General features: G+C 39.5%; 1 protein-coding gene across 3 annotated transcripts in view; it reads left to right on the top strand.

Moving 5' to 3' along the window:
* The window catches only part of SMARCAD1 (SNF2 related chromatin remodeling ATPase with DExD box 1), a 62,942-nt gene that overhangs the window by 8,590 nt on the left and 26,594 nt on the right, over positions 1-27,758 (top strand). For 2 of the 3 annotated variants that reach the window (XM_084785470.1, XM_084785471.1), the window contains exons 3-9: positions 3,576-3,750; positions 9,107-9,272; positions 10,844-10,910; positions 14,696-14,796; positions 16,700-16,801; positions 19,167-19,248; positions 20,723-21,111. In XM_084785470.1, coding sequence (XP_084641596.1) covers positions 3,576-3,750; positions 9,107-9,272; positions 10,844-10,910; positions 14,696-14,796; positions 16,700-16,801; positions 19,167-19,248; positions 20,723-21,111 — 1,082 coding nt within the window. The remainder of the gene's footprint in view (positions 1-3,575; positions 3,751-9,106; positions 9,273-10,843; positions 10,911-14,695; positions 14,797-16,699; positions 16,802-19,166; positions 19,249-20,722; positions 21,112-27,758) is intronic. The other variant, XM_084785472.1, reaches the window with a different exon arrangement.

The raw sequence follows: 27,758 nt of genomic DNA, 5'->3' as shown, positions 1-27,758 counted from the left end.
GTCCAGTTGTGGTGGTACATGCATTTAATCCCAGCACATACGAGATAGGCATGCAGATCTCTGAGTTCTAGTCACTTCTCTTCCGACAGTTTGGTTGAGTCATTGGGGTGGGGTTGGGGTATTACCGGCTTGTGGACTTAATGGCAGTTCAGTTTGTGAACTTCAGAGACAGCTTTTTGTTTGTTTGTTTGATTTTTTTTAAATTGGTGTTTTGAGACAGGGTTTCTCTGTGTAGTCTTGGCTGTCCTGCACTCCCCTTGTAGACCAGGCTAGCCTCAAACTCATGGTGACCTGCCCGCATCTGCCTCCTGAGTGCTGGCATTAAAGGCATGTGCCACCATGCCCAGCTCAGAGACTTTTTACTAGGAGAGCTTTACAGAGACAGATTGAAGAGAGAACAATCCAGGCACAGGTAAAGTCTAGAATCCAGAGAATGAGAAAGAGCTGGAAGGTTAGAACACATTCCTAGTTTGAGGCCAAGCAGTGCTATTCAGTGAGAAATTGAGAGAAGCCAGATTGAATCAGTCAGCTTGGAAAGGCGTTTGAGCCAGAACAGCTAGTTGAACCAGCTCCCCAGAGTTCAGAAAGAGCTAGAAAGGGTGAGCTTGTTCAGAAGTAAATCTCGGAGGATGAAAATATTCTAGGCCTAGATAAGATTGTATAGAGGCTAGAAGCTTCCAGGACTGTGCCTAGGATAGCAAGCCTCTGAGACAATTACATCTGAAGAATAAAAGCTGCTTTAACACTAGATCTTTTATTTGTTTGTTCTTGGCTTTTTTTTTTTTTTTTTTTTTTTTTTTGGGTTTTTGGTTTTTGGAGACGGTCTCTCTGTGTAGCCTTGGCTGTCCTGGACTCGCTTTGTAGACCAGGCTGGCCTCGAACTCACAGTGATCCACCAGCCTCTGCCTCCCGAGTGCTGGGTGTTTTTGGCTTTTTGATACATGGTTTTATGCTACCCAGGTTACCTTCAAACATTCATAAATAAGACTGGCCTTGTGTTCCTGCTCCTTCTGCATTCACCGCCCAAGTTCAGGAATTACAAACATGTGTCCCCGCACTGGTGCATGCCTAACTTCTGCCCCCATATGTATTATTTTATTTGTTTATTTATTTAAACAAAGGGTGCATATGTGCCACTGTGCACATGGATTAGAGGACTTCGATGTGTCTTCTACCTCAGGTCACCAGGCGGGGGCAGCAAATATTGCCCAGTGTGGTGAACCATTCCACTAGCCCTGTTTGTTCTTCTAGAAGGAAAAATATGTGGTTTAATTGATATTTGAGGGAGTTGTCTTATAAATAAATTGTCATGCCGGGCAGTGGTGGCACATGCCTTTAATCCCAGCACTTGGGAGGCAGAGGCAGGCAGATGGCTATGAGTTTGAGGCTAGCCTGGTCTACAGAGTGAGTCCTGGAATGCCAAAGCTGCACAGACAAACCGTGTCTCAAGAAACAAAACAAAACAAAAAAGCCCAAAAAGCCAAAAAACAAATACTTTCCACATGCCTTATCTTGCTGGGCTAAAATAGGGCTCTGAGTTAGTTTTCTTGCTCGAGTCACTGTGTTCCATTCCTAGAACTGCATGGATATTGTGGTTCTGAAGTTTCAGAATATGCTAATTCAGACTTCAGAATGGGGGTCAGAGCTACTCCTTTCTTAGCATGTAGCAGAGCCGCTTTTTTGGGGGGGAGGAGTTCCAGACAAGGTTTCTCTGTGTAGCCTTGGCTGTCCTGGAGTAACTTTGTAGACCAGGCTGGCCTCGAATTTACAGCGATCCGCCTGCCTCTGCCTCCTGAGTGCTGGGATTAAAGGCGTGCGCCACCACCGCCCGGCTCAAAGCTGCTTTTTTATTCACCATAGTTTTATCTACAAGATAGTGATAAACTGTGTGTCCTACAAGGTTTTGGTTTAAGACTTATATTAATCCAGTTATAATTGTTATTTAGCTTTTAAAAAGTTGATTTTGGCCGGGCATGGTGGCGCATGCCTTTAATCCCAGCACTCGGGAGGCAGAGGCAGGCAGATCGCTGTAAATTCGAGGCCAGCCTGGTCTACAAAAGTGAGTCCAGTACAGCCTAGGATACATAGAGAAACCAAAAAAAAAAGTTATTTTGACACTTAAAAAATTTATCTATTACATATACAGGGTTCTGCCTACATGTAGGCCTGCACACCAGAAGAGGCCACTGAGCCATCTCTCCAGTCTGATTTTGACACTTTTATATATGTATATAATATATCCTGACTTTCCTATTTCTCAGCCTTATCAATCCCCACCCACTCATGCCTACCAACCTTTCCACAGATTCATGACTGTTGGTTGTGTTCTGTGACACGTTTAGTTTAGCCAGGCCATCTGTGTGACCATTGGATTAGAGCTCTTCTTTGGAGCATAGTAGGGCCATCTGGTGATACCTCTCTTCCTGAATCTATTAGTATTGAGGGTTAGCAATTACTTTTTAAATTTTTCGTTTTATTTGAGATTTAAAGTTGTACGAAAGTTGGATATATTGGCTTGTGCCTTGTATTCCCAGCACTTGGATAGCTGAAGTATGCAGATCCAGGGAGACTGGGTTTTGAATGTAGGGAGACCTTTTCTCAAAGTGGTGTCAGAGTGGTGGAGGCAGACAGAACTCCAGGCTGTCCCTCTTATCAGCCTGAGGAATTCCTTTAATGTTTTTGTACCTTTTCTTGTCTTCCTGCAGAGAATAATACCGGATAAGCCTGGGGAAATCAGATTGAGGGTTATTAAAAGATAATTCTTTTTTGTGTTTTTGTGTTTTTTTTTTGTTTTTTGGTTTTTTTTCTGAGACAGGGTTTCTCTGTGTAGCCTTGGCTGCCCTGGACTCTCTTTGTAGACCAGGCTAACCTCAAATACAGAGAGATCCTCCTGCCTCTGGCTCCCAAGTGCTGAGATTAAAGGCGAGTAGCACCATACCCGGCATTAAAAGATACTTCTAAGCATGAGGGCTAAGAGAAAGAGAGCTGCTTGGGTAGAAACTAAGTCACACCCAGAATGTGACTGTGGTTAGGGCGTCCTCCTCTCTACTTAGTCCTTTTTTGATAACTGAGATTATTAGATGACTCTGTCAGTGGATTTATAGTCAGATAAGTTAAAACTAAGCCACTAAGCTTGCACAAGGGAGTTATAACTTTTACTGTAAATCTCTGGTGAGAGCGTGGAAAACTTCAGATTTACAGGTGGGAAGGCAGAAAGCCTTAAGCAAATGTTGATTATATTGTAATTCTTGATTATCAACTGGGGCAAGGCTTTAGCCAGACTTTGGAGTGAGGGGCTAATTTTCTTTTTATGTCCTCATAGTTTTTCCTATCCTGTCTTAATGGAAGGAAATTTTAGTTTTAAAACAGTAACAATGCATAGAATTGGTGATTTTAAAATTTTCATTATTTATTTATTTATTTTTGAGATAGGCTTTCTCTTTGTAGCCTTGGCTGTCCTGGAGTCACTTTGTAGACCAGGCTGGCCTTGATTTTTTTTTTTTTTAATAATATCACATGAATGAAGTTAATAAAAGTTTGGTCTTGCTCAGAATGTCTCTCTTTTTCTTTTCCAGAAGATTCTAGTGTTCCAGAAACTCCAGAAAATGAAAGAAAAGCAAGTTTATCATATGTCCAAAATCAAAGTGGAATACAGTATATTGACTTGTCTTCTGATAGTGAAGATGTTTCCCCAAATTGTTCCAGTACAGTTCAAGAGAAAAAATTCAACAAAGACACAGTGATTATAGTGTAAGCCACTTAGCAGTAAATTATGCTTGCGTATCATATAGTAGTTTATTGTCTTTTGTCTTCTAGAAAATGATTAGTTAAGTTTGTTTGTTTGTTTGTTTGTTTGTCTGTCTGTTTTTGAGACAGGGTTTCTCTGTGTAGCCTTGGCTGTCTTGGACTTGCTTTGTAGACCAGGCTGGCCTAGAATTTACAGTGATCTGCCTGCCTCTGCTTCCCAAGTACTGGAATTAAAGGCATGCACCACTATGCCTGGCCTTAGAAAATTATTTTTTTCTTTTTTTCTTTTTTCTTTCTTGTTTCTCAAGACAGGGTTTCTCAGCATAATAGTCCTGGTTGTCCTGCACTCTTTGTAGACCATGCTGGACTCCAACTCACAGATCTGCCTGTCTCTGCCTCCCGAGTGCTGGAATTAAATGCATGGGGCTCCACGCCCAGCTGAAAATCATTTTTTTTATTTTTTATTTTTTGGTTTTTTTGAGACAGGGTCTCTCTGTGTTTGCCTTGGCTGTCCTGGTCTCGCTTTATAGACCAGGGTGACCTCGAACTCACAACGATCCACCTGCCTCTGCCTCCCGAGTGCTGGGATTAAAGACGTGCGCCACCACGCCCGGCCTGAAAATGATTTTTAACAAAAGGTTTAGTGGGAATACTAACCCTCTATAGATAAGGAAATGATTTTAACTAGTACCTTTAGTTATCTATAATTATAGCCAGGAGTGTCCAGGACAACCAGGACGCTATTACACAGAGAAACCTGTCCCAAAAAATAAAAATAAGAATAAATATCTAGCCCGGTGTGGTGGCACACGCCTTTAATCCCAGCACTCGGGAGGCAGAGGCGGGCGGATCACTGTGAGTTCGAGGCCAGCCTGGTCTACAAAGCGAGTCCAGGATAGCCAAGGCTACACAGAGAAACCCTGTCTCAAACCTCCCCCCCCAAATAAATAAATAAATAAATAAATAAAATATCTATAATTGCTTTATAAGCAGTTATTGAGTTCATTAATAGCTACTTATAAAGCAATTAAAGATGATTTCTTTTTTTCTTTCTATAATTGCTTTATAATTTGTTACTGAGTTCAGGAATTTTTGCTTTGGTTTTTTTTTTGTTTTGTTTTGTTTTGGTTTTGGTTTTTCGAGACAGGGTCTCTCTTTGTTAGCCTTGGCTGTCCTGGACTCACTTTGTAGATCAGGCTGGCCTCGAACTCACAGCGATCCGCCCGCCTCTGCCTCCCGAGTGCTGGGATTAAAGGTGTGCGCCACCACGCCCGGCTTGTTTTTTTTTTCTGAGACGGAGTTTTACTGTGTAGCCCTGGCTGTCCTGGAACGTATTCTGTAGACCAGCCTGGCCTATAATTCACAGAGATCTGCCTGCCTCTGCCTCCTGAGTGCTGGGGTTAAAGGTGTGCACCACCCCTGCCCATTAAATCTAAGAATGTTAACCATTTAGTATTTATTGGATGTATTCTATGAGCTGGGTATCTTTTTTTTTTCCGTAAGAAAAAAGCAATGAACAAATCAGGCCCATATATTCCCCCCACCTCACAAAATCAGCCTACCAGTCTTTCTTTCTTTCTTGAGTGCTCTATCTCTATGTACACCTGCATGCCAGAAGAGGGCATCAGATCCAATACCAGCATAGATGGTTGTGAGCCATGATGCCGTTGCTGGGAATTGAACTCAGGACCTCTGGAAGAGCAGCTAGTACTCTTTACCTCTGAGTCATCTCTCCAGTCCCAGCCCCATATTTTTGCCCTCAAGAAATCTCTAGCTGGAATGATAAACAATAAAGCATACAGTGTTGTCAAAGAAAAAAATAAGGGAAATAAGGGCTCTCGACCTTAATATGGCTTTCAAAGAAAGGCTTTATTGAGAAGATGATGCTGAGCAAAGACCTGAGGGAATAACATGTTTATTGGCCCTGAGGTGATAATTGCCTTGTGTTTGTAGGAGGGTGGGAGGGTGGGTCATGCAGTGAAGATCTCAATATAAAGTACTGGGTAGAGGTAGCTCTTTATGTTAGGGCCATAGTCCTTTGGCGTTTCTTGCTTTTGTGTTTTGTTTTGAGACAGGTGTCATACTGTGACTAGTTTGGTCTGTGTAGTTAAGACTGGTTTCTAACTTGCAGACATCTGCTTTAACCCCCTGAATTCTAGGATTATGGCAATGTTCCACCTATTCTGGATGAAATGGGAAGTCCATAGAGAATAGTGAGTAGAGGTAAAATGATCTTAGATAGTCCTGGCATGCAATAATAGTAGAGCCATAGATGCTATGATTACCCTTCAGTAAAAGATACTGGAGATTCACATGCAGCCAGTATTGTGCAAGTAAAAATGCTCAAATTCTAGACATTCTCTGAAAGTAGAACAGTGAGAATTTGTTCATTGATTTCATGTGGGTTGAGAAGAAAGACTCACCCCACCACTTTTAGCTGCAAATGACAGGATGAAATTACCTTTTACCAAGAAAAGACTTTGTTGTGATGGAGAAATAGCTTTAGAATGAAATTCAGCAATTCAGTCATATGTGTCTAGTATCAAAACTATGGGAGCCAGGCCTGGTAGCGTATACCTTTAATCCTAGCACTTGGGAGGCAGAGGCAGGTGTATCTCTGAGTTGGAGGTCAGCCTGGTCTACAAATTAAGGCCATGACAGCCAGGGCTGTTACACAGAGAAACCCTGTTTCAAAAACAGAAAAAGAGAGAAAAAAAACTATTGGGCATCTGAATAGAGATGGCAGTAAGGTAGTTAACTTGTGATATTCAAGGTCTGAGAAGTCTAGGTTGTGTATCCAAATACAAGAGCCCACAGAGTATCGCTCTATCTACCTACTTACCTACCTATTGCAACTGTCTGTCTGTCTTTATTTGGTGTTGGGGATCAGATTCAGGACCTTGGCACATGTTGGACAAATGTTCTGTCAGGTTGCAAGCCTTGTTTTTTTGTTTTTTGTTTTCTTGTTTTGTTTTGTTTTTTGAGACAGGGTTTCTCTGTCCTGGACTCACTGTCCAGGACTGTCCTTGACTGTCCTGGACTCACTTTGTAGACCAGGCTGGCCTCGAACTCACAGCGATCCGCCTGCCTCTGCCTCCCGAGTGCTGGGATTAAAGGCGTGCGCCACCATGCCCAGCCTGCAAGCCTTGTTTTATCTTGTTTTTTTCTGCCATAGCCTTGAGTGTCCAACACTCGTTTACTAGACCAGACTGGCCTGGAACTCATGGAGATGCCTGCCTCTGCCTCCCAAGTGCTGGGATTACAGATGTGCGCCACTGCACCTGCCTACCTTTATCCTTTAATAAACAATTTAACAAATAGTAAGCATAGTACCATATTGCCACTCAAAATTCTGATTTGTAAATAAGCAATGTGTCTTGAAGTTTAAGTTGAGGTACTAATATCTTCTGCAAGAAAATCCTGCATGGAAAGCAATCACCTGAACTAAGTAAGCAATGTCCTTAATAAGTCTAGATGTTCTCATCAGGGTTAAGTTGCTTATGTTGTATGGGTATGTAAGCAGTTAGCAACTGGAGTGCTAGCAGTCAGCCCTTGGGCCATGAAGCGAATGAGATTTTAGAGTAATTGTTTCCAGAGACAGGTATTATTATTTTCTCACTCTGTAGTCCAGGCTGGCCTCAAATAACTAGCAATTGTGCTGTACTTGCATACTTATTTTTGTCATGTCTCTTTAGTTTCATTTACTATGAAGTGTATCTCAGCAGGATTTTCATTATGACTATATATATGTAAAGGTAAAAGGTCAGCTTTTCTTAGGATATGTCTAAATTTCAATGTTCTGCTTTTTCTTTATGATTAAATGTAGTTAGGGGAAGGGATACTAAAGAAATGATATTGTGCCCTTAATCATGCCCTGTTATAGGAAGCACATGGTATCCATTTGTCTCAGTTTTTCCTCTTTATTTTTTCTGGCCTGAGCTGGGTTTCCTTGATGAATTACCATTTTTACCTTTGCAATGATTAAACAGACCGGAGAGATTCAAGATAGGGTAGCACTCATGTCCATTTTTATTCTGTAATTCTTGCCATCCTTAGTTACATAGCAGGTTCAAGGCCAGCCCAGGTGAGATGAGAGCCTATGTCTTAGTTTCTTTCCCTGATAAGCAGTGTGTGTTTACTTATGCTCAGCTTGCTTTCTCATCTTACACAGTCAAGGATCCCTTGCACAGGAAATGATCCTACCCATAATTAATGAGGGTCTTCCTGCATCAGTTAACATGACCAAGATAATTCTTCACAGATATCTCCAGAGGCCCCCACCTCTCAGGTGACTCTAGATTTTTGTCAAGTTGACAATTAATACTAACTTACTCTATCTCTGAAGAAAAAGAGATAAAAAATACAAAGTAAAAGTGAGCCGAGTGGTGGTGGCACATGACTTCAATCCCCTGGGAGGCAGAGGCAGGTGGATCTCTGTGAGTTTGAGGCTAGCCTGGTCTACACAGTGAGTCCAGGACAGCCAAGGCTACATAAAGAAACCCTGTCTTGAAACCCAAAAACAAACAAACAAACAACAACAACAACAAAAAACAAGAACGCAAGCAAGCAAACAAAAAAGTAAAGGTGAAAGAGAAAGTGTGTGTTCTAGTTTTAGGTTACATGCATGTGTGTGTGTTCTTCCCCCCACCCCCACCCCCCAAGACAGAATTTCTCTGTAGAGTTGCCTGTCCTGGCCTTGCTTTGTGGACCTGGCAGGCCTCCACAGTGCTCCACTTGCCTCTGCCTCCCAAGTGCCACCGCGCCTGGTTGTGTTCTCCTCTTAGAAAACCAAAAGCTGACAATGAGTTTGCTTGGGGAATAAGTGAATTAAATTTGCTCTAGATGTCAATCATAGCAGAGTAGAACAAGAATAAAATTGGTTATTATAGTATAAACCCTCTTGTTGAATACACACTTTGTTTGGTGAAATGTTTTTTTCTCTGATAGCCAAGTAGGCTCTCTGTGACTTTTATCTCTGAGGTCCTAATCACCTAGCTATTCAAAGAAATATTTTGTCTCTTTGTGTCAGTGTGTAGGTTTCATACTGCCTAAGAGGCAGATGATCAGCATCATCTAGCATGCTGAACATGGACAAAAGCTTAAGAAAGATAAAGTGGGAAATTGAAAAATGTGTGTAGATATATCAATGCAAGACAAGGAATTCTCTTTTTTACTTTTTGGTCAAAATAATCTGAGAAGTTTTTTCAGTGTGTTCTTGTATAATGTTGAAATAGTAAAAGTTCTTTTCCTTTGAGAAGTATTGATTACATTTAATATTCCTATTAACATTCTCTGTATCATGACAAAGCATTAGTGGGTTGCATTAAAATTGTGGTTTCCCATGTGATAATATTTGTAGTTCAGAGCCATCTGAAGATGAAGAGTCCCGTGACATTCCTTCTGTTACACAAAGAAACGATATTTCAGAACTGGATGACCTTTCAGAATTGGAAGATCTTAAAGATGCTAAGCTTCAGACATTGAAGGAGCTTTTCCCACAAAGAAGTGACAGTGATCTCCTAAAGGTTTTACCTTTTTAAAAATTGTTCTTCATTCCACTTATTTTTTCAAGACTTTTTTCTTTCAGTTTATGTGTATGCATGTTTTGCTTCCATGTGTGCATGTGCATTACTTACATGCCTGGTGCTGGTAGAGACCAGAAGAGGGTGCCAGGTCCCCTTGAACTGGATTCATGGTCAATTGGGTCAATTGTAAACTGTCGTGTGAGTGCTGGTGATTAAGTCTGAGTCCTGCAAAAGCAACAGCTGCTCTCAACTTAGGTCAGACAGTTTGTTTGGCAAACTGTGTGCCCACTTACCTATTTAGATTATTCTGGTTATTATAGCTTTTATGGCAATTATTTGCAGCTGTAATGATAAAAAAAATCTCTCCTGAATTCCGTGTCGTACGTGTATTACATAGCTATTTCAAAAAAGATATCTTGCCTCCTGTGGAGGCCTGCTGGGAGCAGGACCTCTAAAAGGCAGGTGTGTTTGGAAGGCAATGCTGCAAGGCATTTTTGCTGGCTAGAAGTGAGTTCCTGAGAACCAAAGGGAATATAGTGCTCTTAAAATTGAAGGTATCTATGCTGGTGATGAAACTGAATTCTACTCAGGCAAGGGATGAGCCTATGTGTATAAAGCAAAGAGAAAACAGCAGAGTGGCTCCTGGATGTAAACTGAACAAAACCAGAGTATTCTGAGGAAACATAACTCAGACTGTGGAAACAGTGGCATGTTCAAGCCAAATTCTAAAGCAACTTTTATACAGAACTTGTGTGATGCTGCACCTGTCAGGTTAAACTAATGAAAAGTCAAGTGGATTTGTGAGCTGGAAGGTAGTGAGGGGCATATACCTTTAGTCCCAGCACTTGGGAGGAGGAGGCAGACTCTGAATTTGAGGATCTACAAAGTGAGTTCTAGGATAGCCAGGGCTGTTACATACCAAGAAACCATCTTGGGAGGACAGGGATTTCTTGCTCTTATTTTTTTTTTCTTTTCTTTTTGTTTGTTTGTTTTTTATCTTTTAATAATTTATTTATTTTATCTTTCATTGGTGTTTTGCCTACATGTATGTCTGTGTGAGTGTTTTGGGTCCCCTGGAACTGCAGCTACAGACAATTGTGAGCCGCTGTGTGTATGCTGGGAATTGAACTCAGGACCTCTGGAAGACCATCCAGTGCTCTTAACCGCTGAACCATTTCTCCAGCCCCCATGTTGTTTTTTTATTTTGAAACAGGATTTTACTGTATAGCCTTGGCTGTCCTGGACTCATTTTGTAGACCAGGCAGCCTTTGAACTCACATCAATCTGTCTGCCTCTGACCCTCCCTTGTGCTGGGATTAAGGGCGTGTGCCACCATGCCCAGCTTGCTCTTGTTATTTTGTTTTGTTTTGTTTTGTTTTTTTTAAAGATAACTTATGTTTGAATTTTCAGTAACATGTGTAAGCTCCCAAAATTTACCTAAGGGCTTAAACACTGATCACACATTCCCTTACCTAGATGATGCTTCCTATGTTTGTTCTTACTTAATGAGGTCTTTGTGAAATAGTTCTTCAGGTGTTTATTTTCAGACATCAATCTTTTTTCCTTGTTAGTTGATTGAATCAACAAGCACCATGGATGGAGCCATTGCTGCTGCCTTGCTGATGTTTGGTGATGCAGGTATGCTTTCTTTAGCCTTAAGTACTTATCACAAATACCATCTGTTAATATTTGTTTACCAGTTACTCCCAGCTTTGTGAAGTATCAGTAGCTTCAGTTTCTGGGTGAAGAAATCAGTTTAGGAAGGTGAAGTAAAGTCACACAGCTTTTTGGTGACTCCTTCCCAACCCCCCCCCCCCTTTACATCAGAGTTCATAATTCAAACCTTTGGAAGTCATGTTTACTAAACTCTCTTTTCTGATTGCATAGTCATTTTGTTTATGGGCCTAGAAACCTGAGCCTGTATAACAGTCCTGACTGTCCTAGACTTGCTTTCTAGGCCAGGCTGTCCTTGAGCTTATGGAGATCTGCCTACCTCTGCCTCCCAAGTTCTGGGATTAAAGGCATGTACCACCATGCCTGGGTTATAGTATGTTCTTTTAGGAGTGTGCCTCATTTTCCTCCTCACTGGATTGTCTGTAGTGGATTCTTTTTTTTTCAAGATTTATTTATTTTTTACGTGTACAGTATTCTGCCTGCTTGCCAGAAGAGTGCATCAGATCTCATTATAGATGGTTGTGAGCCACCATGTGGTTGCTGGGAATTGAACTCAGGACCTTTGGAAGAGCAGCTAGTGCTTTTAATCTCTGAGCCATCTCTCCAGCCTCATTGTAATGGATTCTTAGTATGATATCATTTCCTCTTCATTAAATACTTGTATGCCTTTAACTTCCTCTAGTTTTGAGAAGGGATCAGTATTGTGTGTGTTCCATGTGCACAGTATGCTGAGGATATTTTTGTATCCACTTCAGTGGCCTGGGCAGTCCTGCCCAACTCTTCTGGATCTTGGTCTCCTTTGTAGTGCGTGGTCTAAATAATTGTGAAGAATTGATAAAGCTGATGCTGTTTCACTGTGAAGATTGGTACATGCTGTAGCTCTTAGATCATCTAGGCAGAGAAATGCTACAGGAGCAGATTGACTGTTTTCTTGTTTAATGCAAGGGTGGCATGATGGCCTTGGAAATTTTATATATTTTCTTTTTTACTTTCATATTCTTTAATTCTTCCATTGAAAACAGGTTGTAGAGTAACCTTTGAGTTGTAAACACTAGTCTTTTTCTTTTTGTTTTAAACAACATCTCTTAGTTTAACAAGTATTTTTATTAATAATAATAATAATGATTGTTATTATTATTATTAAACTAGTAGCATCTGCTAGTTTAGGTACTGAAGATTTATAAAGAAAACTGATGTGCCCACTCCTGGCCTTGGTGAAGGCTACAGTCACATTGAACCCTAATCAAGGTTGGTTCCTTTAACTTTGCCTGGTTCTCACATGTCACATGTTAAATTACAAATTATAGGGAAACAAGAAATTGGGACTTTCTTGTAATTTAAGTAACTTTGTCTTCTAAATATTGGCATGAACAAGGCAGTGATATCAGACATTTTTGTTTGTAGTAAAGCGGACAGCTTTATCTGTGCTGAAAATAAGCTGATCTTCCGTATATCATATGTCTTTAAGATAGAACATTATTTTGGACATTTAAGATTTATTTATTTATTTATTTATTTATTTATTTATTTAGGTTATTCAAGACAGGATTTCTCTGTGTAGCCTTGGCTGTCCTGGACTTGCTTTGTATACCAGCCTGGCCTCAAACTCACAGCAATCTGCCTGCCTCTGCCTCCGCCTCCCGAGTGCTAGGATTAAAGACATGCGCCACTACGCCCAGCTCTATTTCTATTATTTTTAAAAGCCACATAAATGCTCATCACTTGCCAGTCTGATGACTGAGGTGGCTTCTGCTCCATCAGTCTGTCCTCAGGGCAAACTTTTTCTTGGCCACATGCTCCCAGTCCATCCCATCCAATAGTAAGCTCCTTCCTCTGTCTTCTTTCTTCCTCTTGTACCACCCCTTCCCCCAACCATGCCCCTGGTGGTCCCCTGACCTCAAGCCCAGGAGCCTAAGCTCTGCATACTTCTCTTCTGGCCAGCCACAGGCTGTTAGCAACTTTATTTACAGTTACAGAATATTGGCGAGCAAAGTTCACATAAAATCACTTGATGTCCACGAGAATGTCTGTAGGGCATGGTGGCACACACCTTTGATGCCAGTACTCTAGGTGAATTCGAGTCTAGCCTGGTCTATAAAGTGAGTCTAGGACAGCCAAGGCTACACAGGGAAACCTTACTTGAGAAACAGAAAAAAAAATGTGCTGTTTGGGCTGCAATCAAATCTTAGGGGCCAGGAATTTAGCATTTGAATGTGCCAACCCCCAACAAGTTATATCTTCTCTTTAGTTAAAAATTAGCCTTCTGCATGTTACATAACAGAAACTGCCTAGATTGAAACTCTTTTATGAGTAAAATATTACCATCAGTGCTCACTTAACTCTACCAACCAAGAGCCGAGTGTGGTGACTCAACTCACCTGTAATCCCAGCATTCAGGAGGCAGAGGCAGGCAGATCTCTAAATTTGAAGACAGCCTGGTCTACAAAGTGAGTCCAGGACAGCCAGGGCTGTTGCACAGAGAAATCCTGTCTTGAATCCCCCCCCTCCCAAAAAAAATCGATCAACCAAATGTGTAATGATGGAGATCTTTTTCCCCCTTTCAAAATTAGATGCCTGCCGGGCGTGGTGGCACACGCCTGTAATCCCAGCACTCGGGAGGCAGAGGCAGGTGGATCGCTGTGAGCTCGAGGCCAGCCTGGTCTATAAAGTAAGTCCAGGACAGCCAAGGCAACACAGAGAAACCCTGGCTAAAAAAACAAAAAAACAAAGCAAAATTAGATGCCCTTGCCGGGCATTGTGGCTCACACCTTTCCTAGCACTCAGGAGGCAGAGGCAGGCGGGTCTCTGATTTCAAGGCCAGCCTGGTCTGCAAAAAGAATTCCAGAACAAAAACTCTGTCTCAAAACCAAAAAAGAGGGGGAAAAAGTAGATGCTGAAAATTAATTGGGTATATAGTAGGGGATGTATTACGAAATGAACCAGGACGACACATACGTATTCATACTAACATGATTGTTAGTCTATAGAAAACCAGGATTCAGTTTTCCCTAGGAACCATCACTTTGAGAAGCTTTAAATTTAGAACTCCAAAGCTGCCATGCATGTATTCACATTGAGTAAGTGCACTTTAAAAACATTGAACAGCTTACTCTGTATCTTGATACCTTCTGATAAAGATATTGCCCTTTTGTAGGATTGTTGTGGAGAGTAAGTGAAGAAGTAGTTTATAAAAGGCCTTGAATAAATCCTAATACAGCAGGCGCTTTTTTTTTTTTCCTCCCCGAGATAGGGTCTCTCTGTGTAGCCTTGACTGTCCTGGACTCACTTTGTAGACCAGGCTGGCCTCAAACTCAAAGTGATCCGCCTGCCTCTGCCTCCCAAGTGCTGCGTTTAAAGGTGTGCGCCACCACCGCCCGGCTACAGCAGGTACTTTTTTAATGGTATCAGTGATGCTGTTCTGATAGCTTATGCTTGATGACTATACTTCTGAACAGTCAGTCATTGGTGAGAACCGTAGTCTCAGTAGTATTGTCAAGAATTACATGTCAGACAGAAGAGATAATATTTTTAGCATCAGTTATGTAATATTTTTTAAATGCAGTATACGAATGGCTTACCTTTGGAAAGATTGCAAAGTCTTTTCCTTTAATCTCATGTAGCTGTAGAAGAAAGAATGATGGCCCTTGTCTGGGCCGCCATAGCCATACAGTAAGGACAGTAAGTATAGTTTGAATTGATTCTTGTTACTTCTGTAGAAAATCTGAGTGTGAGCTTGTCTCTTTTAAAAGGTGGTGGACCCAGGAAAAGAAAATTATCTTCTTCTTCTGAGGCATATGAGGAGGATGAATTTAATGATGATCAGTCTTTAAAAAAGCCACGAGTGGATCGTGTAAGTTAAATTTGAATTGCTATATCAAACTTAGAGGATGTTGCGTGTGGGGCTAGTGACATGGCTCAGAATTAAAGAGCACTGGTTGTTCTTCTAGAGGACCTGGGTTCAATTCTTGTCATGGAATTGTGACCCCTCCTTTTTTTTTTTTTTTAAAGATTTATTTATTTATTTATTTATTTATCTATTTATTATATATGCTGTGTCTAGCTTGCATGTATACCTGCAGGCTAGAAGGGGGCACCAGATCTCATTATAGATAGTTATGAACTATCATGTGGTTGCTGGGAATTGAACTCAGGGCCTTTGGAAGAGCAGACAGTACTCTCAACCTCTGAGCCATCTCTCTAGCCCAGAATTCTGACTCTTTAACTCCAGTCCCAGGGGATAGAATGCTCTCTTCTGACTCAGTAGGCATTGAAACTGTATGCATGTAGTGCATACATGCAGGTGTAAAACCACCATTCTCATCAAATAAAAATAACCCCCCCCCCCAAAAAATAGGCTATGCAGAATGTGTGGGTACCAGACATGAAAGTCCAGCTGTGTCAGTTTTCTCTTTTTCAGCTAAGTGGTCTATACTGTTGTAGTTTATTTCTGTTATGGTACTATATGGTTCTAGTATTCAAGCAAATGTTCTATAAACCATGTGGTCATAAGCAACTTCCCATAGTACTATAAATATTGATTGAAGAACTGTTGTGTGAGTTGTTAGAGCATGGGCCTGGACAACCCTAGGAAGCTAAACTCAGCCAACTGACCAAATAGACAGTAGAAACCTAAAAACATGGCTTACAAAGCATTGCACTCACACATGTACCCACAGAAACACATGCCCTCTTGATATGACTGAGGTTTAGGAATATGTATTGTGGAAAATACCTGTTTATTTTGCCCTGCAACTTGGCTGTTTTTTTCTCATCTGTGATTTTTTGTTTTTCAAGGCTGGGTTTCTTTGTGTAGCCTTGGCTGCCCTGCAACTCACTCTGTAGACCAGGCTGCCCTGAACTCACAGAATTCTGCCTACCTCTGCCTCCCAAGTGCTGGGATTAAAGATATGTGCCACACACCCGGGTCCTTTTGTAATCTTTAAAGTGTCTGTTCTGGAGGATTCAGTGTCCTCATGGAATGCAATGTTCCTTAATATCCCATTAATTTTGTCTGTTTCTCAGGTAATGATTAGCTCAGGGTCATGAATGCTAAGTGATGCTGTAGGTACCAGTTACATTTCTGAAGGTTTGTAACTGTTTTCTCCAGATAATGTTTTCTTTCTGGTCAAAATTCTACTACTTATGATGCTTCTGAATAGAGACTTGGAGCCTGTGGAGCTCACTGTATTCTAGCCCATTGCATCACTTTCCATTAGGAAATGCATTCAGTTTTCTTCCTTTTGTTGCCAGTGCTCATAGTTTGTTTTTATAGTGTTGGTGACTTAACCCAGCACCTTGTGCAGGTGAGGTACAAACATTCATGTTTTATGCCCCATATTTCTAAAGGACTTGATTTCCATGTGTGTCATGTCCCTTCTGTGCTAGAGAGTAACAATCACAATTCCTTATTTCTTCTTTGGCTAGTAAAAGAGAAATGTAAGCAAGGCAGTGGCACGTGCCTTTATTCCCAGCACTTGGGAGGCAGAGGCAGGCAGATCGCCGTGAGTTCAAGGCCAGACTGGTCTATAAAGTGAGTTCTAGGACAGCCAAGGCTATGCACAGAAACTTTGTCTCAAAAAACCCTGAGAGAGAGGGAGGAAGGGAAGAGAAGGGAATGAGAGGGAGTGAGGGAAGAGAAGAAAAGAGAAGAGAAATATAGCAGCCCAATTGCTAGATAATACAGAGGAATAATAGAGAAGGTTTGATCTTACTTGCTTCCCTCATTCCCTCTTCCCCTCCTTCCTGCCTCGCAGGGAGAAGAATCAAAAGAGTCTGCAGAAGCTAGCACCAATTGGGAGAAGCAGGAAAGTATTGTGTTGAAGTTACAAAAGGAATTCCCAAACTTTGATAAACAGGTAAGAGAAGTGTTAAAATAGTTAGTGTGTACTACATGTTTGTCTTACAGAATAGAGTTTGAGTTAACCCATATGCAAATTCAAGGTGAGCCTTGTATTTTTTGAATTCTATACTCTGATTAGCATTATGTAAATATTTTAAGTTACCTTATTTACTCTGTTTACTAGTTGTGGTGTCAGCATTATAAATGAAACACAGTAAACATAGTAAAATTGTGAATCCTTAACAGTAAAAAGCTGTCCTAACCTCCTCCATCATGCTTTTATTCTCAACTTTTTCATAAATTGTTTGTTTGTTTTTTTGAGGTAGAGATTCTCTGTGTAGCCTTGGCAGTCCTGGAGTCACTTGGTAGACCAGGCTGGCCTTGAACTCACAGAGACCCCCCTACCTCTGCTTCACTAAGTGCTGGGGTTAGGCACCTACCACCCTGCCTGGCTAGTCATAAGAATTTTTAAATTCTTTATCTTTATTTTTTTTGCGGGGGGGGGGGCATTGCATTTTTAAAACATACACATTCAAATTATTACACATCTATACAGTAAACTACCTACAGCAAGAAGAACCATGAAACAGTCAGGAATTATATAAATGTTACATTCTTAGTGTTTTGCCTCTTTGTATTTGGCAGACTTGAAGAAAACATCTTTCCTATCTTAGTGCATCTAAAATTCTGAATGTAAATCAGTATCTACCATATCTCATCATAATCAACTTAAAACATATATCTAGTCCTAAAAACATCTTAACCCCTAAACAGCTAAGCTTAATTATAAAACTAAACTATCTGGTCTTAAATCCCATTAGAGAATTGAGAAGGAATAAAATTAATTACCCGAGTATACAGGGAGTGCAGGTTAGCAGCTTCCCAAATGAGAAGAAGACAGAGATAGTTTGTTGCCTAATCAGTCATCCAAACTCTGTAACATTGGAGCATCATCTTCATCCTTCTTGCCCAATATATCTAACAGACATATTTGTGAGGCAGGAACTATTGAAGACTTGCTTACTCTGTCTTGGCAGAGTTTGGCTGTCGACTCTGCCTGCATCCAAGCTTGCACACTTTTAGGCAGAACTCTATCTTTGGTAGAAGTGAGGACATTTTCCCCAGTGGCTAGTTTGCCACATTTTAAGCTATGTCCATAAGGAAGTTCTTTGATGTTCATCATCTTCTTTGAGGCAAGCTGGGTGTTGCCAAGAGTTAACCTGTCTCACTGTCAATGACTCTTATTTATAAGAATTTTCAAGTCTTGCATTACAGTATCTTAATGCTCCATAAATGTCGTTCCCGTTCTTAGTTAATATGAACCTATTCAGGGCCAGTATGATCCATGTCAAGCATGCCAGTGCTTTGGTCTCTGCTCTCGTTATTGCATATTGCAGCATATACTTGTTTAACATATGAGAAATGTTTACATTTGATAGATGTATTCCATTTTGTGCTCAGGCAGTCCCATCTGAATTCTGGTGAACAGCATACAACCCTGTTATGTCTATCCTTTACATGTGTTGCATCTCTATGCTTTTCAGTTGGGGATATATTACAGTTGGTAGAGCAGACTCGTCACATAACCATCCCCAGAAACATGTTAAGTTGTGTATACTGATGCATGCCTATTACCTAAGTCCTAGAGAGGTTGGGCAGGAGGATCTGATGAAGTTCAAGGGCATCTTTTGGTACATGGCAAGTTGGAGGCCAGCATGGACTATGTGAGATCCTGTCTTGCAGGAAAACAAAAATGAACAAAAATAACTCTGACTTATATGTTTTTACTGATCTGGTAATAAATTAACCTATATTCTTAAGTTGAAGGAGGATCAGGAATTCAAGGTCATATCTGGCTACATAATCCCAGTCTCAAAGAAACAAAAGCAAACAAACAGAAAACCCTAGCAACAACAGAGGTTGAAGTTGGCAGTTTATGAAATATGTTTAAGTTACTTAAGTAGATTTTGGTCCTAAGTGTTTAAAGAGAGCTAGAAAACATGTTTTCCTTCCTGTTGAAGACTGCATTTGTGAGGTAAAATTAAACAGAAAGCATTTATAAAATAGCACTGAACAATGGCAGTGCTGGGTAGTATATAACGTTAATCATAGTACTTGTGTGTGGGCAGGGGGTTGGCAGAGGCTGGTGAATTTCTATTAGTCAAGGCCCTCCTGGTTTACATAGAGAGAGGTCCAGGATAGCCAATGCTACATAGCGAGGGTGAGACCCTGTCTACAAAAAACAACCCCCCCCAAAACAAAGATAATAGTAGTGGTATGAATTCTTATTTTTCCAGTGATTACATTTTAAAAGAACAGAATAATTTTTCTATATTGCTAATTTCACATTTTTAACAGAAAAATAAATAACTTACTTTCAGGAACTAAGAGAAGTTCTTAAGGAGCATGAATGGATGTACACAGAAGCCTTGGAGTCTCTTAAAGTGTTTGCTGAAGATCAAGGTATCAGTAATGGCTCCTTCATTCAGCCTGTGTCTTACTCTAGAAGAGCAGAGCCTGTCAGCATCTGACTTGCAAGTGATGTAGGAAGTAATGATATGAAACGTTCTAAAGGATGAATTCCCAAATATTTTGACTTGTTCTTCACCATAGTAAAAGTCAAGACAGTATATAACTTTTTCTTCTTGTACAGTCTTTTCTGACTGTTAAGGCAACCTTTAAATTATCTTGTTCAGTTGTTTGCATTTTGACATGTGTCAGTCTAGTATGGATCTTGGAATAGGTTGCCTCTTACATGAATGTGGAGAGCACTAACTGTAAGAACTCAGAGTATCATCACCCTGGAGGAACAGTCTCTCAGTTCATAATAGAGCTCTGGACTGCAGAAAGTGGTGGAGGGGAGAGGTAGTGAAACAAAGTTAGGTTGTACATATTTAGAGAAGAAGTTTGTAACCAAGAACCAAATAACTTAGCATTTGATAATTATAAAGATGGCTTTTAAAGTCTAGCATAGCAATTTTATTTTAATTTTATTTAATTCATTTAATTAAGTTTTTACATGGGCAAAATCATGAACATATAATTTATAACTCTGGAAATTCTTTGAATAAGTAGAAAATAAAAAATTTTAAATAAAGTACAGTCACCTCTTATTATCTGAGGGGTTTGTTCAGAACCTACGATGATACTAGAAGTTCACTGGCACCCAATTTCCTTATGTGAAATGGTGTAATATTTGCATATGACCTATACACATTTTCCCATATGCTTCGAATCATCTTAAGATTACTTATAACACCTGATGTGACAAATGCTGTGCAGGTTGTTTTTATGTTTTTTATTCAATTCTTTTCCTAATGTATTTTTATATGGCTTGTTGGATTCATAAATTTGGATCCCACAGATACAGAAGGCCAGGGACAACAGTATACATTTACACATTATTTAGTGCCTGTTTTCTTGTAAAAATAATGTAAGAAAAACTGTACCTTCACTCACAGGAAGCTTAGACTTCACTGAAATACAGAGTAGCGGCATTTTGAGGTAATTTACTTAAATAATGTTTAAATGGTGATAAATTAGTAGTCAAAGTGATAGGAAAAGATGGTTTTCCTCAGTGAACAACACCACTCCCTGCTCCCATCAGGCTACAGTGAGGCTTGGCCTCCTTTGTGCTTTTTGCACATGCAGCTGCTACCTGCATCTTCAGGTCTGTAGTTAGAAAGCAGATTTATGTTTAAAAGGAAGTCACCACCTGCTTTTGAAATAAGTCAATCTAGCTTATTGAATCTTCAGATTCTGTTTTATATTACTCTTAATGTATGTGAAGATTTGATGAAGTTGTAGTTGAATTCTTCAGGTATTCACAAGGAAAATGTAATGTTTACACACTCTAGTTGATTTCTTATGTTTCATATTTTATTTAATTTATATATTTCTAAGTTAGTTAGAACTTTTGTAATGTTTTTGTACACAGATACCCAGAGTGCTTCACAAAGTGAGGTTATGAATGGAAAAGAAGTTTCAAGGAATCAGAATCTTTCTAAAAACACAGCTAAAACAAAAACGAAACAGAAAGTTTCTATGAAAACACAAAATGGCTTTAACAAGAAACGTAAGAAAAATGTATTTAATCCTAAGAAAGCTGTAGAGGACTCTGAGTACGACTCAGGCTCTGATGTGGGGAGCTCCCTGGATGAGGACTACAGCAGTTGTGAAGAAGTGATGGAGGACGGCTATCGAGGGAAAATTCTCCACTTCCTTCAAGATGCTTCACTTGCTGAACTGACTTTAATTCCTAAGTGTTCTCAGAAAAAGGCTCAGAAAATAACAGAACTCCGGCCCTTTAATAATTGGGAAGCCCTGGTAAGGCGTGAGTGAGTGTGTCTGTGTCTGCCTGTGTCTATCCGTGTGTGCTTAATTTACAGTGCCTTTTATAGTCAGATTGTCTTCAGCCCAGGGAAGCATAGATGGGTGGCCTTATCCTGTGTGGAGTCAAACATTACTTTCATTGTAAGCCAATAGTATTTCAAATAGTGTCATATGACCTAATTTTGAATGAATTAAGGGGTGATTTTCCTGAAAAAACCCAAGCTGATTGGCTGGGAATGCTGTCACTCATCCTTTTGCATAGAAACTTGGTTCATTTCACTGCAGAAGAAGAAATTAGAGCTTACTTTTAGAAAGGAGTTGTTTTGCTAGCCAGTTCTGCTCTGATACTGCTGAGACACCATGCAGAAGGCAAGAATGTGGCAGACATTTGACTACAGCTGCTTGGAAGAGTAGTAGCAGCGGCCAGAGGCGTTCCATGGCCCACATGCCGGCCTAAGTGCTTTATGCTTCCCTACAAAGAAGCAGTTGTTTATTTTCTTTTCCTTCTAAATGTGACAGCTGAGTTTCTAACATGTTTCTCCTGGTTAAACAACGTGGCCATTTGATGGAATGTACAGGCTGCAGCATTTTTAATTGGAAAAGTAGAAAGTTGTGGAAGCATAGAATGCAAGTGTAGGCGGAAGAAGGGCATGAGCTCTGTCTGGTGAGTACCCTTTGCACGGTCATTTTGTGGTGTTTGACTTCCTGTGAATGAGTTTTGTCTGAAATACCTGCTTTTTGATTTTTCTAAATCTCATCAGTTATCAAACGTTACTCCTATAAATACTTTTTTTGTGTTTATAGTCAACTTTTGTGAAAATGTGGGGCTTTATTCATGAGTTCTGTATAGGCCCTCCAAGCAAAGCAATATGGATGGTTGTTTACAGCTTTGAGAGACGAAGTGGCTCTTGTTGCTTAGTGGAGGTTTCTGAGTTTTAGTATTTGTGCTGTGGAGGATAGATACATATACATTTGTGAATCAGTTTGTGTCTGTAACGAATCTAAATGAGCACGAGTGACTTTGGTAAATGTGTTGATGGGGGAGGTCTCCGGACAAAAATTTTTAAAAAGTATTTTAAAAAATTAAAGTATTTCAGTATATAGAAAAATACTGGTCCAGCACAACCTTTAAAAAAGAAGACACACAACCAGACATAAAACCTTCATTTTGCCTCAAGCGTAAGCCTTTCCAGAGAACATCTGTCAAAGCACATCCTTTCAAAACTTGTTTGGCTTTGCCTAAGTGATTATTTGTTGTGGTATTTGCTGAAGGGCTTTCTTGTTCTTTTCTCTCTTTTTATTTTTCTTTTAATCTTTAATGGTCTCCTGTTATTACGGGGTTTTGTTGCTCAGGCTTGTTAGGATTCTAATTTATTTAATAAGGGATATAGTTATCTATACTAGTTTGTGTAGTCACTGTAACTACTTGCCCAGGGAGCTTATAATAAAAGCAGATTATACAGTTTTACCAAGGTATATGTGCCAGATGTTTAAAAAATATTCAGCAACTTTACATGGAGAAGACATATTTCCTTAATTAATTGGCAGAGTTTATATCAGTCCTGACATGAATTTGGAGATTATGCATTACTTAAGTCTCCTGACTTCTTTTTCCTTCAAAAAATTGAACATAAAGACTATATTGTTTGTCCTATCCTATCTTAATGCTGAACATTTTATGAGTAGTGAAAAAGTATCTTTTAAAGTAGACTTTCAAAAGAAAACAAAACAAACAAACAAATAAACAAAAAAGTAGACTTCACCGAGGCCAGCTTGGTCTACAAAGAGTCCAGGACAACCAGGACCTATTATACAAACAAAACAAACAAAAGTGGACTTCACAGTGTTTTGTTATCCTGGACAAAGAGTATAACATAAGCTATTGCAAACAGGTAATTAGACAAGTAAATATCTAAGCCTACACCTTTAATTTTGTTAGAGCTTTTAGTTTCTACTTTCCAGGAACCAGTATTTTGAATGTGACTAGATTATAGAGTAATTTAATATATTAGTAAAAATTATCAATAAAAAGGTTAATTTGTACAGTTCTATAAAAGCTATATAATTTACTTCGCCTGTCATCTAGCATTAAAGTAAACAATAGCAAAAATATTCTCATCCTTTGTTTTGATACCTGCTGCACTCAGAAATTACTACGACAGTCGAAGTTTTAATTGTACACAAAGCTAAATAAATTTACAAGATATTACAGATTTAGGACAGCCTTTTCTTTTTTCTTTTTTTAAGGACAGCCTTCTTAAACTTCAGTTCCTAAAGCAATTGTTGTAGATCATTGGTTTTCTTTAAAGCTTTAGATATATAATGTAATGTAAATTTGATTCATATAATATTTAGCATATATTTATATAATACTAGTCATTTAAAAATTTCACAATAATCCAAATGCTGAGATTGTACTTTTCTGCATTGCTTTAATTTTCTTTCCGGAGGACTTCTCTTCCTCCTTCCTTTTCTTCCTTCTTTAAATTAAAATGTTTCCAATTTAATCACCTTCATTTTATTTGAGGAAAAAAAAATGGTTATTTAAAAGATGTGAATTGAAAGTATTTATATTTGTAGCTTTATTCATTCCTTTTTCCTTGTATTGTGATTTCAGTGTTAGATTTTATTTATGATTTTTCTCTTTTACTTAGTTTTTTTTGAATAGTAATGTTTTACATGCTAATTGTAAGGAAAGTACAGCATTAACTATAATAGCCTTTGAAATATAGCAAGCATTTAGTTTAAAAGTTAGCATTGCTAAAATAATGAAAATGGAATTTTTATTGGCAAAGTTTACAATTGATGGCTTTAGCTCACCAACAACTTCCTGAATTTTCAAGCTTAGTATAAAATAGGATATGGGCACTATTATGTCCAAATTGTATTTTTGTTTTCTTCCTTCTCCTTCTCCTTCTCCTTCTCCTTCTCCTTCTCCTTCTCCTTCTCCTTCTCCTTCTCCTTCTTCTTCTTCTTTCTACTTTTTATGGTTTTTAGAGACAGGCCTTCTCTGTGTAACAGCCTTTGCTGTCCTAGACTCTCTTTGTAGACCAGGCTGGCCTTGAGCTCACAGAGACCCACCTGCCATGTCCGAAATTATAATTTTAATTGGATTTTAAAATGCTAATTAGAGTATTATTTGTGGGGACTGGAGATACAGCTCAATTGTCATAGGGCTTGCCCTGTGCACATGAAGTCTATGGTTCAATCCACAGCACCAAATCAATCAGGCATGGAGACACACACCAGTAATCACTGCACTTGGAAGCTAGAAATTGGAGGATCAGAAGTTCAAGGTTCTCCTTGGCCGTGGAACAAATTTTAGGCTATATTGGACTACAGGAGACCTTGCTTTAAAATAAATAAAATAATAAAATATACTTTGTTCAAAAGGCATGTGTATTTATACTGTTCAGTGTAGTATTTATGAATAGCTTGTTTTGTGAATGTTTACCTACCACCTTTATAGAGTCATATCTCCTTTATGAATGCAGTGTTCAGAGTAGATGTGGTTTAACGTTGGTACAGTAGGCACAGTTTCTGCTCGTGCTTTGTTCTGCTAGTGCTGCTTTGTTTCCTAACAACTTGGAGAATCACAGTGCCTGACTTTACTTTGTTTGACCCTGTAAAGTGCCTGTCTTTCTTTTTCTTTTTCCTCTTTCCTTTCTTTTCCTACCTTCTTCCCTTTCCCTTTCCCTCCCTACCTCCCTCTCTTCTTTCCTTCCTTTCTTGTTTGTTTTTCTCTTTTTTTTATATTTTTATTTAATTTTTAAATCTATGTGCATTGGTGTGAGAGTATCAGATCTTGGAGTTACAGACAGTTGTGAGCTGCCATGTGGGTGCTAGGAATTGAACCCGGGACCTTTGGAAGAGCAGCCGGTGCTCTTAACCACTGAGCCAACTCTCTAGCCCCTCTTGTTTGTTTTTCAAGAGATAGTTTCTCTGTTAGCTCTGGCTGTCCTGGAATTCACTGTGTGGACCAGGATGGCTCCAACTCAGAGGTCCACCAGTGTCTGCCTCCTGAGGGCTGGCATTAAAGATGTGTGCCACCACACCCAGCTGTGATTATTTCTTTCTTTGAGGTAGAGTGGCTTCATTGCTTTTTAAGATTTACTGTAGTGGAGCTATGTTTTAATTTGAAGAAGTTTGAGAAACTTCCACTTAAAAAGTTACAAGTCAGCCCGGCATGGTGACCCATGCCTTTAATCCCAGCACTCAGGGAGCCAGAGGCAGGAGATTGGCTGTGTGTTCGAGCCCAGCCTAGTCTACAAAAGGGAAGTCCAGGACTGCTAGGACTGTTACACAGAGAAACCCTGTCTTGAAAAACCTTTAAAAAATTACAAATTTATTTTGAGTAGCTTAGAGGCTGTTGTAATAATGAATAAGATTGTTTCTTAGCAGTTTCTTGAGTAGGAAATAAATAATTTAAGAAATTTGCCTTTAAACAATTTTTTTCCTTTTACTAAAAAAAATAAAAAAAAAAGAAAAAGTCAAAACTATTTGTTTTGCAAGAGTGACACACTGTGGCAGTAGAGAGGTACTTCACTTCCAGGGTCTACCATTCCCCTCTCTTTTCAGTCCTGAGCCTCACCTCAGACTCAGGGACTCCTGCTTGCTCTTCTGTAGTGATGGCCTCACCCCCAGACTCTCCTTTCAGAGAAGGGAGTTCTTGGGATACTACTTGAGGTTTTAATCAGAGATGCTAGTCAGTGGCATATTGATAAGTCTATTTATTTGCATGTGGCTATCCAATAAGTAGGAATTCTATGTTTCCTTTATTCTCCCTGAGTAAATCCTGTTTTTGAAGATGATTTTATTCATGTAAAATTGAAACTGTAGGAATGAAAAATGTAGTTTATCTAAACTTTTACCAAAGATACCCACCACTTAAGATAGTTTCAGTGCCGTCTATTCATTTATACATTTTATGCCATGTAAAATACTCTGGAGCTGGTGTTGTAGGTGCTTGTGAGTGACTCTTAACTCTGAGCTATCTCCAGCTCTTGGTTTTAGTTACAGTTATTTGAAGGAAGATCTATTTACATCAAGAGGGGAAAAAAAGCATAAACTTTGGATTTTTATTCAGCTTTATAACATAACTTCTATGGATCCAGGATTGTTGAGTAAAAATGCACCTTGTAATTTTTGCACACAATATATGTTCCTTTTTGATTTCTACTTAATTTCGGTGGTTTTCTTTCATATACAAACTTCCAACACTGCCCAGCAGATGTGACATAAGGATTTTTTGCTCTATTATTTTTTTGATTGCTTGTTTGTTTGTTTTTCAAGAGAGGGCTTCTCTGTGTAGCTTTGCCTGTCCTGGACTCGCTTTGTAGACCAGGCTGGACTTGAACTCACAGGGATCCACCCGCCTCTGCCTCCCTGAGTGCTGGGTTATAGGCCAATGCCACCACGCCCAGCTGCTCTATAATTTCTTACTTTATTCAAAAATTGATATTTTAATGAGGAATCCCAGTCAATTCTCTTAACCTACTGATTATGGATAGTTTCCCCCTGAATGAACCAAGAGGCAAGGGGTCCCCTCGTGATTGTGAATATTGTCCTTGTAATGTAATATACAAACATCATACGTTTAGCATTGGAGAGTCATCTCAGTGATTAAAAACACGTGCTGCTCTTCACGAGGACCAGATTTGATTCCCAGCATTCATGTGGGAGCTCACAACTGTCTGTAACTTCACAACTCTGTAACTCTCAGAGTACCCGACACCATCTTTTGGCCTCTGTCAGGACTGCACACATGTAGGACACATACATGAAAGCAAAACACTCATACACATAAAATAAAAATCAATAAATTTTAAGAATAAAAGATAAGTATATTGATGTCTCAAATTCTATTTGGAATATGGTGGGTATGGTAGCACATGCCTTTAATGCCACCACAGGGGAGCCAGAGATAGGCTGATCTCTGTGTTCAAGGTCTTAAGGTCTGTAGAGTAAGTTCTAGGCTAGTCAGGCATACATTGTGAGAAATCTGTCTCAACAACAAAAATCCTACCAACTCACTCTAATGTAAATACAAAATGTATTTTGTTATGAATTGCACCTTTTCTTTCTTTTTTTTTTTTTTTTTTTTTTTAACAAAAAAAGCATATTTCAGAAATGTTGAATTTCTGTTGTGTGGGTTTCTCATTGCACTTAGAACACCATAGTTACAAGGATGATTTTTATTAACAGGGTATGGTAAATATTATATGTGATATAAATCAAAATCTTCTGTTTTTATTTCAGCAGATGGCTGTGTGTTAGCTTCCTCGCTTCAGTTCTGGACTGTAGGGTTTTTCTTTTCTTTTTTTTCTTTTTTTTTTTTTTTTTTGAGACAGGGTCTCTCTGTGTAGCCTTGGCTGTCCTGGACTCACTTTGTAGACCAGGCTGGCCTCGAACTCACAGCGATTCGCCTGCCTCTGCCTCCCGAGTGCTGGGATTAAAGGTGTGTGCCACCACGTCCGGCCTGACTGTAGGGTTTTTCTTCTCAACAGGCTGCCAAGTGGCTGCTGAGCTTTGTCACCCTTTGTGGAAGAATACTTTGGCTCTGTTCTTTCGGGACTAGGTTTTCAACTACCTATATGAAATATTCTATTCAGGGTCTCTTTTTGAAAACATTCTCTTAAAAT

The sequence above is a fragment of the Acomys minous genome (assembly GCF_964271855.1).
Source record: "Acomys minous genome assembly, chromosome: 6".
In the NCBI taxonomy this organism is placed as follows: domain Eukaryota; kingdom Metazoa; phylum Chordata; class Mammalia; order Rodentia; family Muridae; genus Acomys; species Acomys minous.
Note: the sequence above shows the minus strand (reverse complement) of the source record. Positions and strands in the feature narration are given on the sequence as shown.